Source organism: Electrophorus electricus, chromosome 6 (assembly GCF_013358815.1).
Source record: "Electrophorus electricus isolate fEleEle1 chromosome 6, fEleEle1.pri, whole genome shotgun sequence".
In the NCBI taxonomy this organism is placed as follows: Eukaryota; Metazoa; Chordata; class Actinopteri; order Gymnotiformes; family Gymnotidae; genus Electrophorus; species Electrophorus electricus.
Window position 1 is genome coordinate 28,912,034 of NC_049540.1, and position 12,500 is coordinate 28,924,533.

Below are 12,500 nucleotides of genomic sequence, written 5' to 3' on the forward strand. Positions count from 1 at the left end.
CCCCCACACACACACTGCAAGGCCAGCACTCAAGGCCTGCCAGACAGAGAGAGAGAGAGAGAGAGAGAGAGAGAGAGAGAGAGAGAGAGAGGGAGACAGAGAGAGAGAGGGAGAGAGAGAGAGAGAGAGAGAGAGAGACAGAGAGAGAGAGAGGGAGAGAGAGAGAGAACCAAACGAGCAGTGTTGCCGGTTATTCTGTATTGATCCCATCACAGCTGGGAGAGTACGATAAGGTTCCATTTTGTTTGGGACAAACTGATTTAGCTGAGCTCACCATAAAGTTCAGCCTCGACTTGTCTGAACATCGCGACTAGGAGGCGAGTCTCCTCCGTGCACTGCCAATGTTGTCACCGTTGACATCTATTTCATAACCAGCATTAATCTTTCCAGCCCTGATCTCCTCTACTGTGGGAGGAGGTTGGTCAGATTTGCCTGCAGTGGCAGGCGAGAAACGTTTCAGCACACCCCTCCCCACTAATGCTGAAAAAAGCTACAACAGCTCTGCTGTCATCCCCCTCTGTGGCTAGCTGGGCATCTGAAAGGATGACTGACGTGATTCCTGCTAATCTGTGTGGCTTTGCTACTGTGGTTTTCATGTTAAGCCCATTATGTCCTCTTCTCCTGAAATAATGGCCCCTGCCTTACTCACAGGTGCCCCCTAATGGCCTCTAACGACTCTTGCCTGAGCCCACAGGTGCCCCCTAATGGCCCCTACCTGAGCTCTGCAGGCACACCCCCTAATGGCCCCTAATGACCCCTGCCTGAGCCCACAGGTGCCCCCTAATGGCCCCTACCTGAGCTCTGCAGGCACACCCCCTAATGGCCCCTAATGACCCCTACCTGAGCCCACAGGTGCCCCCTAATGGCCCCTACCTGAGCTCTGCAGGCACACCCCCTAATGGCCCCTAATGACCCCTGTCTGAGCCCACAGGTGCCCCCTAATGGCCCCTACCTGAGCTCTGCAGGCACACCCCCTAATGGCCCCTAACGACCCCTGCCCGAGCCCACAGGTGCCCCCTAACAACCACTAACAATCCCAGCCTGAGCCCTGTAGGGGTATCGGGAATAAAGTTGGTGTAATATTTGAGAAAGAGAGATGAGACAGATCCATGTAAAGGTACGGAGGTTTGATAATAAAAAATTGACAACAAAAAGGTTTTGGCAAATAGCAATGAGAGGCAAAAGTTGATAACCAGATGAGGCACAGAGAAAAACTAACAGCAGTACCAAAGGGCCTGAGAGGAGACAAAGTCTGAAGCACATATAAACAACAGACAAAACCCACAACTCAATTTACTGACTACAGAGCTGGCAATACCTCACTGAATGAATGAACAGGTGAGTGTAACCATGACAGCCAGGCTAATAATCCAGTGAGGAGGACCTCTGATGGCCAGAGAGGGGATTGTTGACAGTCCCCCCCCAGTCCCCTGCTCCAAACAGGCAGCTCCTGCTACCGAAGAGGAATGTTGGTGGAGTGGGCCGTGTGGAAATCCAGGATGAGGGAGGGGTACAGCACATTTTCAGCATTAATCCAGCTCCACTCCTTGGGACAGTAACCCTCCAAACCCACCAGGTACTCCACTGTGCAACCTCATCAACGCGAGTCCAGAAGGGCATTAACCAGGTACTGCACGGTTCCTCCGTAAGCAAACCCAAAATACGCAGCCTTCGGTTAACTGGAAATGCACGTTACCAACGTAAAAGTGTTCCTGAATAGAGCATTAGACCCCCTTTCCTCTTTTATATTGATTTCTATTGGCCATCGCAGCTCCATTGTCTTGGAGTGACAGCAATTCTCACCCATGTGTGAAAGGGGAAAGGGACGGGAGAGAGACCATCATTTTCTTCCAGGCATTTCCAAGTGTTTCCAGGGCAAGCAGCGTGATTGGCAGCTGTATCATCAAATAGAGGAGGGTTAGACGAAAACGTAGACCACTCACTTGCCTAATTTAGTCATGCCTTTAATGCTTAAAGGTCTGCCTACTGTCTACTGTCAATGCTTCAGTGTTGTTAGCGGATAGCCTAGCGCATGTGTTTGATTCTGTTTGGCGAAACTCGCACAATCATAAGAATGATTTGATCGCCAATACTTTTGGACATCATGGAAAGGGAGAGGCTTATTTTAGCTGAAGTTTATGTGGAGTTGTTTGGGTGCTGCTAGCATAGACTAGCTTCGCTGCTAGCATGGACTAGCTTCGATGTTTGCATAGCAAATCACTGGATATTTCCATGCACTGCTGGAAAAATTCGTAATCCTGCTACAAATTGTAAGTATAAATATAAATTATAATATTTCTTTACAGTATTACAGCATTTACCCCAGCATTTACAGTATAAGCTACAGTAATTTCCCCTAATGATGTTAACAATGATGCTATGAAGCTAATATTCTTGTGGAACTTACTATAGTAACTTACTGTGCAAAAAGAAACATGCAAACTGGATGTATAGTGATTAATGACTGTGTGCATTTGGAGAGATTTTTGGACACTTCAGAGAAGTCTAGGACACCTAGTGGAAAACATTGTCTAGCTATTTAGTCATTTCATGTATGTGCTCAAAACTGTTCAATATATTACACAAGACCGTGGTGAATCAAAAAATGAGTAAAAATGAATCTCCAGCATCAATAGACACATTATACATCAAAAAAATCAAGGCATTTTATGTTTTTTTTTTGACATTTTCTTCTGTATTAGATGAGCTCAAATGGAACCTAAATGATGGACAAATAAGCCTGGATTTGAATGGATGTCTAGTTCCAAGTGTCTACTTCAGTTTGAATCCTGAATGATCATTAGGGCTATGTGTACAATTTCAGAGACCTAGTGTTAAAGTGAACAAGTACAAATCTTTCCAAAATGATCTTAAAACTGCCGGTGTATTAAGGGGTTAACTAGGTAGGCCAGTGACCCTTCGATGTCCAAACGTGGACAGTGAGGAGACTGACTAGAAGAAGAGGCAGGTAGAAGGAGGACACATGGAAAGTGGCTGAGATACAATAATGAGAACTTGCAAATGCTATAAACCAGACTGATTCTACAGAAGATCTTGAAAGGTCCTCTCTATCTGGGGTACAACATCCTTCGGAGTTTTCAACCAGAGATATTTGGTAGACAACCATACAAACTGGCCAAGAACACAGGCAGGGCAGTGTCTGCAACGGTGCCCCGCCTGAATCCTTTGTCTCCAGACAGCTCTCTGAACCTTCTCCAAGGACCGCCCACTACGGGGACTTTGGAAGGCTCTCTGAGCGGTTTTCCACTCGTCACCCTCTCTGATTCAGACCAAAATTGTTAGCATTGCAATCTAATTCAGTCCAAGTCCAATTCAGGGGTAGTGGTGTCTCAGTGGTTAAGGTACTTGACTAAAAATCAGAAGGGTGCCAGTCAAATCCCACCACCACCATGTTACCACTCTTGAGCCCTTGAGCAAGACCCTTAACCCTCAGTTACTCAAGTTGTGTTCAGTCATAATTGTAAGTCACTTTGCATAAAAGTGTCCACTAAATTCCATAAAATTTAAATTTAGTGAAAACGGGCCTGGTGAAGCTGTTCCAGAGCTGAAGGGACAAGTGAAATCCAGTTGGGATTCTTTACTGTGACAGATTCAACCCTCTATAATCTATTCATGGCCTTAATCCCCCCATCCTTCTTCTCTACAAAACAACCAAAATCCAGGTGCAGAAGCTATAACGTCGATGGCCACGTGTGGCTTAATTTTAGGGCTTCCTGGATGTTTTACTCAGCTAGCTCAAGGTGGTGGGGGGGTAATGTTGAATCTTCAGGGGTTGTGGTACGAGGCATTAAATTTATTCTAGTTCCAGGGGTGATGAGATAACTCATCACCATTTACTCATCTGCCATTTACTAAAAACGTCAGTAAAATTGGCATGTTCAACAGGAACAGTGGCTCCTGTGGAGGTGTCGAGAGTCATGATGCTTGTGGCAGGACAAGCCATTACTAAGCAACATGAGTGGCAATAGCAGCTCCATTTAGTGATTTCGACTGTGGTCCAGGATAGTACAGGGTTGTGTTTAGCTGACCAAGGGAACCCTAACACAATCGGATGTTTGGGTGAATTGATTCAAAAAGGTACCGAAAGCCTAGCTGTCAATCCTCAGGGCAAAGGCACAAGAGGGCACTGGAATGGACATCACTAGCAAATATATCATCTATAGAAGGGCTGTAACAAAACAAGAAATGGCAAACCAAGTTAGTTTGGGTGGTACCATGAACTTTGGCGTATCATAAGGGAAGGTTGTGCTAACACTCACTCGCAACACTGGATTTACTTGGTAGAGAACACTTTTTCCAAAAATGGTCATTGGTGCTACCATATAGGCAGAGTGCCTATGAGTCACTGGAGAAACAGCGTTCCAAGCTGCTGTGGCCCATTGCAAAATCCTCCAAGTGTGAAGGTCGATGACACAAGTTTTGATCTTTGGTCAATCTGTGTGGCATTTGAAGGAAAAGCGGCAAGACACAAGATGGAGTATAGCAAACATCATGGTAGGAATCCTTGACACGTTGAGTTGCAATACTCATCAGGAACAGCCAATCGCAAAGGAGCTATAGGCAACTACGCCGGTCCAGCAGGAGTTTGAGTGGGCGGGCCCTGGTTAGGCTGACTGGGGTTGGAGGAAACGGCCAAACCTTGCAGGGTGCAGCTGAGACCTTCTACAGCTCTGCAGAGGTGCTGAAAATGTTGTTCGTGGCTGACTCATGGTTGCCCTGGAGGTGCTGGGATTGTATGAAGCTCTGACAATCCTGCTGTGGCAAACGGCCACAGGCAAAAACATAGGTGATAACCAGGCGAGACACAGAGAAAAACTAGCAAAAGTACCAAAGTGCTGGACAGGAGAAAAAGTTACAAATCCAGGCAAGGTCTGAAGCCCATATAAACACCAGACAAAACTCCCACCTCAGTATACTGACTAGAGAGCTGGTAATAATTCACTGAATGAAGTGACTAGAGGGTTTAGGTAGTGAGGCTAATGAGCTGGGATTAGCAACAGGTGAGCGTAACCACAACAACCAGGCTAATAATCCAGTGTGGAGGCCCCCGGGTGGCCAGAATGGGGATTGCTGTCAGTTGGCAGTAGGCTGCCTCTTTGGGTGAGCAGCCTGCTCCATTTCTCCTTTGCCATAATGACGTAGTGACACTTTACGCGGTGGCTGCCAGAGCACAAATGCTTAGCGATGCATTCGGTTTTCCATTTTTGACTTGTCACTCTCTCTGAAGCAGGCTTCACACGAACCAATAGGGCAGAAACGTGGGCAGTAAACGTGCCGGCGCTCAAACGGGGCTTCGTTTCCGCACAGTTTCGCAATCGCTCGCTGAAGCATGAGGACGACCTGCACAGCCCTGAATGGGACAGGCTGGCGGAAATATTAGAACGCCTCATTTGAAGTGGAGGAATATGAAACCGGCCTGGGGAAACCTTGGGTCACAATGTCTTCTTTGTTCTCTTGGAAATGAGAGTCCGGGTAATGGGATCTATCGAGACAGTGTAGGGAACTTGCACATTATCGCTACAATTACAGAAAAATCGTTCACAGAATAGCATAAGACAGATTCCCCTCCAGCACGGGCCTGTGTTTCATAACACCGCTGCTTATCAGACTGGTACAATTACTGACCACAAAAGGTCCTTTTGTGTGCACAGAGCCCGTGAGACTAAATCATATCACCACAGCGCGTGCTTCTACTTCTCTGACGGACATGGTACCTGTGCAAGATGAAAGGGCTTTGAGATAACTACAGACCATGAATGAAGGACAGCTCTAACTCTGCCTGGGACGTCACGGTAACACGCTGCTCATTTCACAGCATCTGTAACCTAGGTGACACTGGCTGCCTTTTCTGGTCAGCACTGGTCTGATCTGCTGTGATCTGATCTGAGCACAGTCACCACTGGTCTGATCTGAGCACAGTCACCATTGGTCTGATCTGAGCACAGTCATCAAATGGTCTGATGTGAGCACAGTCACCACTGGTCTGATCTGAGCACAGTCACCACTGGTCTGATCTGAGCACAGTCACCAGTGCCCTGATCTGAGCACAGTCATCAAATGGTCTGATGTGAGCAAAATCTCCACTGGTCTGATCTGAGCACAGTCATCATTGGTCTGATATGAGCACAGTCACCAGTAGTCTGTTCTTAGCACAGTCATCAGTGGTCTGATCTGAGTACAGTCATCAGTGGTCTGATCTTTGCACAGTCATCAGTGGTCTGATCTGAGCACAGTCACTAATGGCAATATTGACTATAATATACACACTGTGTGTGTATATATATATATATATATATATATATATATATATATATATATATATATACTGTAGTGAAATGTTAGAATCTGATAAGAGACCAGATAACAAACAAAATAACAGATAAAATGAGCATCGTTGTTTTGATCAATCTCAGTATTAATGTAAGCAAACAAACAAATGACTTCAGTTAAAATATTGCTGATTAATTTGGAGTCACCAGGATATTTGAACATCTTGTGAGGTACGTCACAATCAGACCGCGCAGCCATATAACAACGCTGGGATATTTTTCTTCGTCTTGTACTTCCCAGCACTATGCAGAGGTTGAGTCAGCTCTTGCTCTCGCACTCCTGGATCGGATCTCTGTGTGCTGATCCCAGCTCCTGTTCCTGGAGCTCCCAGTTGGATCTGAACGAGGTGTACTGAGTCCTCTGAGCCAGTCGGGTCACCACGCTCCGATTTCATCTGTTCATCCGAGGAAGAACTCCACAGATCCACGTACCAGTGGCGATAGAGGACAGAGTACCTCAGGCGCAGGTGTCGGGATGTTCTGCTGAGGATGGACCTTTCATCAGATGGATGTGACCTTCACTCGCACATTCTTCATGTTTTAAGCTTTACTATGGTTTTTTTTAGATTTATGTAGCGTCTGTGCGAGCTTTTTGTTCAATTTTAAATTTTAGGTGGTTGATCATGCGAATATCTCTCTTTGTCTCTCTCTCTCTCTCTGTCTGTCTCTTTTTCTGTCTCTCTCTGTCTGTCTCTCTCGCTCTCACTCTCTGTCCCTCTCTCTATCTCTCTCTGTTTCTCTCTATCTCTCTGTTTCTCTTTCTCTCTCTGTCCCTCTCTCTATCTCTCTCTGTTTCTCTCTATCTTTCTCTGTCCCTCTCTCTATCTCTGTTTCTCTCTTTCTCTCTCTGTCCCTCTCTCTATCTCTCTCTGTTTCTCTCTCTATCTCTCTCTGTCCCTCTCTCTATCTCTCTGTTTCTCTCTTTCTCTCTCTATCTCTCTCTGTTTCTCTCTCTTTCTCTCTCTATCTCTCTCTGTTTTTCTTTCTCTCTTTCTCTCTCTATCTCTCTCTCTATCTCTCTGTTTCTCTCTCTATCTCTCTTTCTCTCTCTCTGTCTCTTTCTGTGTCTCTCTCTCCTTTCTCTTCTCTCTCTCTGTTTCTCTTTCTTCCTCTTTCTGTTTCGATTTCTCATTAAGTTCACAATTTACAAAGTGTTGAATATGAGCCATATCTAATGTCCATTTGCTGTGAAGCAGACCTGTCACACTACAGTGAAAGGGAAACATTGGCAGCGACATTGTTAGCATTAATGACAGGACGGCGCGTGACGCATGCGTGTGCGTGGCCATGTCCTGTTTATTTGTTTTAGCCACACACCATGTAGGCGGTGTCAGAGGATTGCGTTTAAACGAAACAGGAAGTAACATCTGAGCTTCTGGATGGCACAGGGGCCAATTACAGAGTCTCCCTCTCAGTTCCTGCCTGCCTTGTGGCTGCCGCGGTCAAGGTGACCTCCGTAGATACGGCTGCACGTCGGCCACGCGGTAACGCACTGAACTTAGATGGGTTGATCTGCCTTTGGCACCTCATTAGAAACTCTGTTTCTGTAAATCTCTTCCTGTTCAGCTTTGTCGTTTAAAATGATGTGGGAAGGATAAAATGAAGGAGAGGATAAATTTGGCCTTCGGGACTAATAAGTGTCTTCAGCTGCGTTTGTTATGGATCCTGGGCCAGTTACTGGGTTACTGTGTCTGGTTCCCTTTACAGCACAAAAGCTGCTCCATCATTGGACAGATGTGAGCACAGATTGTGGCATGCCAGACATTTTAACCAATCACAGGCCTTCTTACTTGTGTGGTGCCTCTTACTCATTCCAAATAATTTCATCTGGCCCTTTCAACTTTTGTTTCATGCCGTCATTCTGTAACTGGTAACGGGTTTGTGCGATGCAGAATAACAATTCCCCTGATAATCCTACGTTTAGGATTCACGCTCAGTAACGATATTAAGCGTGGGAAGCGAGGGTTGGTGTGGTACGGATCGGCGCGCGGTCGCGGCGATAAACCCCTGGTAACTACAGCGCAGTCTGCCACCCCAACAAAAGTTCCATGCATGTGGCTGTTGTAAGACACCCTGCCCCAGGGATGGATGAGTGTGGTCTCCAGGAAACTGAGCAGATGTGAATGAGTGCATCCCTCTCTCTCTCTCTGTCTCTCTCTCTGCCTCTCTCTCTCTTCATCAATCCTCAGAGAAAACTACTACACAGGAGAAGACACTCACAGTATAACGAGCTCTCAAAGGGAGATGAGTTAGAAGGAAGAATAATCTACCAGTCCCTGTGCTCTCTCTCTCTTTCTCTCGCACACACACCCACACACACACACACATACACACACACACATTCTATTGCTTTCACACTCTCATTCTCTCTAACACACACACAAACTCAATCTCTCACATTCTTTCCCTCTCTCTCTCCATCCTTCTCTCTCTTTTTGGATTTCTTTGACCCATGTAGGACCAAATAGTTGGTGCAGATGAAGCCAGTGCCCTTCAGAGCCCTCAACAATCAGAGTGAGAGCGTGGTAATGACATGCGTGTTCAGAGTGAGAGCGCGGTAATGACATGCGTGTTCAGAGTGAGAGCGCAGTAATGACATGCGTGTTCAGGCCAGCAGAAGGGCTGCAGAGACCAGACACCCGCCGGAGAGGAAGCATGCGCACCAATACACACAGTCCAATTACCATGACGACAAGGTCCTGTAGATGGGTCTGTTTCTACTGAACACAACGGGAGACACACTCACACACACTCACTTACATTCACAGTCACACACACACACACACACACTCACTTACCTTCACAGTCACACACACTCGCACACACACACACACACACTAACAGGACAGATTGTTAAGTGATATTGTATGTTCTGTGTCATTCTTCTTTGTTGTACATTAATACCTATCAGGCTTATTTTTATAGGAAGTTTATAGAAATGATAGAAATACACAATACTGACCAATACTGACTAATACCCAACATTTATTAATTTATTTATTACTATTCATTTTGTAATTATTGTTTATGTATTCATTAAATGTATTTATGCGTACTCATTTTCTCTCATATTACACATCACCACTTCCGAATAAGTGTTTCACTATTTAATTAATCTCAGGGAGTCATCATAGTCCATCCCTCTCTAGTGCTCAGTCTCAGGGAGTCGTCATAGTCTCTCCCTCTCTAGTGCTCAGTCTCAGGGAGTCGTCATAGTCTCTCCCTCTCTAGTGCTCAGTCTCAGGGAGTCGTCATAGTCTCTCCCTCTCTAGTGCTCAGTCTCAAGGAGTCGTCATAGTCTCTCCCTCTCTAGTGCTCAGTCTCAAGGAGTCGTCATAGTCTCTCCCTCTCTAGTGCTCAGTCTCAGGGAGTCGTCATAGTCTCTCCCTCTCTAGTGCTCAGTCTCAGGGAGTCGTCATAGTCTCTCCCTCTCTAGTGCTCAGTCTCAGGGAGTCGTCATAGTCTCTCCCTCTCTAGTGCTCAGTCTCAGGGAGTCGTCATAGACCCTCCCTCTCTAGTGCTCAGTCTCAGGGAGTCGTCATAGTCTCTCCCTCTCTAGTGTTCAGTCTCAGGGAGTCGTCATAGTCTCTCCCTCTCTAGTGTTCAGTCTCAGGGAGTCGTCATAGTCTCTCCCTCTCTAGTGCTCAGTCTCAGGGAGTCGTCATAGACCCTCCCTCTCTAGTGCTCAGTCTCAGGGAGTCGTCATAGTCTCTCCCTCTCTAGTGCTCAGTCTCAAGGAGTCGTCATAGTCTCTCCCTCTCTAGTGCTCAGTCTCAAGGAGTCGTCATAGTCTCTCCCTCTCTAGTGCTCAGTCTCAGGGAGTCGTCATAGTCTCTCCCGCTCTCGTGCTCAGTCTCAGGGAGTCGTCATAGACCCTCCCTCTCTAGTGCTCAGTCTCAGGGAGTCGTCATAGTCTCTCCCTCTCTAGTGCTCAGTCTCAGGGAGTCGTCATAGTCTCTCCCTCTCTAGTGCTCAGTCTCAGGGAGTCGTCATAGTCTCTCCCTCTCTAGTGCTCAGTCTCAAGGAGTCGTCATAGTCTCTCCCTCTCTAGTGCTCAGTCTCAAGGAGTCGTCATAGTCTCTCCCTCTCTAGTGCTCAGTCTCAAGGAGTCGTCATAGTCTCTCCCTCTCTAGTGCTCAGTCTCAGGGAGTCGTCATAGTCTCTCCCTCTCTAGTGCTCAGTCTCAGGGAGTCGTCATAGTCTCTCCCTCTCTAGTGTTCAGTCTCAGGGAGTCGTCATAGTCTCTCCCTCTCTAGTGTTCAGTCTCAGGGAGTCGTCATAGTCTCTCCCTCTCTAGTGCTCAGTCTCAGGGAGTCGTCATAGACCCTCCCTCTCTAGTGCTCAGTCTCAGGGAGTCGTCATAGACCCTCCCTCTCTAGTGCTCAGTCTCAGGGAGTCGTCATAGTCTCTCCCTCTCTAGTGCTCAGTCTCAAGGAGTCGTCATAGTCTCTCCCTCTCTAGTGCTCAGTCTCAGGGAGTCGTCATAGTCTCTCCCTCTCTAGTGCTCAGTCTCAGGGAGTCGTCATAGTCTCTCCCTCTCTAGTGCTCAGTCTCAAGGAGTCATCATAGTCTCTCCCTCTCTAGTGTTCAGTCTCAGGGAGTCGTCATAGTCTCTCCCTCTCTAGTGTTCAGTCTCAGGGAGTTGTCATAGTCTCTCCCTCTCTAGTGTTCAGTCTCAGGGAGTCGTCATAGTCTCTCCCTCTCTAGTGCTCAGTCTCAAGGAGTCATCATAGTCTCTCCCTCTCTAGTGCTCAGTCTCAAGGAGTCATCATAGTCTCTCCCTCTCTAGTGTTCAGTCTCAGGGAGTCATCATAGTCTCTCCCGCTCTAGTGCTCAGATTCCTGACTCCTCCTTCATTATCACTAACGTTGACCTACCAGGTGCTCCAGCGACCCTGCTTAATCTTCAGATACCTTATGCAACCCTGCAGACAACTGACCGTTTGGTCATGTGACCTCTGAGCTCAATGGTTAACCTTTTTTTGTGATCTGTCCATCACTGACAGAGCCCCTCCTTCCTTGAGGCGCTTAAGTAGCTTTATGTAAATGTATGTAAATCCTGCCCGCATGATTGGACAGCTCCCGTCTCAAATATCTCACCCAAATTTCCAAATCCGGAGGGACGAGTCCAGCTGTTGGTCAGCGTAACATGAACCCACCACCCAAAGGCTAGGTGTGAGAGATGAAGGTGTAATGGAGAGAACTCCTACCTTCTCCTGGTACTGTCTCCGAGAGGAGTCAAGGGACTGGATGAGCGCGGTGGCGTGGCCGACGAACATGGCGTAGCAGGTGGCACCCACAATCATACTGAGCATTGTAATCCACAGGTCGGACATGCTGACCGGGGCACGGGCGCCGTAGCCGATACACAGCATGTGACTCATGGCCTTAAACAGGGCGTAGGAGTACTGCGTCCCCCAGGACGAGTTCTGAATGAGGAGAGAGGGAGAGACAGAGAGGAGTGAGTGAACACGAGTGCATGCTCTGTGGTAATGCACTGAAGAGCCCTGCCAACACACCCTTCACAGCTGAGAGACTGTGTAGCTTTCTTTCTCTCCCTTCGTCTTTCTCTCTGTCTTTCTCTCCCTCCGTCCTGTTGTCTTCTTTTCTCACTCTGTTTTTCATTGACATTTAATTTCACTCAGTTTAAAAGGCGTCTCCTGACATTCTTTCCTTCTTTTGTCAGCCTGTCATCGTCTCTTTCTCTTTACCTTTCCCTCTCTCCGTCATCATCTGCCTCTCACCCTTCTGTGTGGAGTGAGGGAGTGAGTGAGGGAGTGAGGGAATGAGAGGGAGGAAGGGAGGGAGAGAGGGAGTGAGGGAGTCAGAGAGGGAGGAAGGGAGTGAGTGAGCGAGTGAGTGAGGGAGGAAGGGAGTGAGTGAGGGAGTCAGAGAGGAAGGAAGGGAGTGAGTGAGTGAATGAGTGAGGGAGGAAGGGAGTGAGTGAGTGAGGGAGGGAGGAAGGGAGTGAGTGAGGCAGGGAGTGAGGGAGTGAGAGAGGGAGGAAGGGAGTGATGGAGTGAGAGAGGGAGGAAGGGAGTGAGTGAGAGGGAGGAAGGAAGTGAGGGAGGGAGGAAGGGAGTGAGTGAGAGAGAGGGAGGAAGAGTGAGTGAGGCAGGGAGTGAGGGAGTGAGAGAGGGAGGAAGGGAGT

The 12,500-nt window shown here is 47.5% G+C and overlaps 1 protein-coding gene across 1 annotated transcript in view; it reads right to left on the reverse strand.

Moving 5' to 3' along the window:
* Window positions 1-12,500, reverse strand: part of LOC113586309 (potassium/sodium hyperpolarization-activated cyclic nucleotide-gated channel 1) — a 98,547-nt gene that overhangs the window by 21,411 nt on the left and 64,636 nt on the right. Inside the window, exon 4 of the mRNA XM_035526744.1 lies at window positions 11,560-11,778. Within this exon, the coding sequence (XP_035382637.1) occupies window positions 11,560-11,778 (219 nt within the window). The remainder of the gene's footprint in view (window positions 1-11,559; window positions 11,779-12,500) is intronic.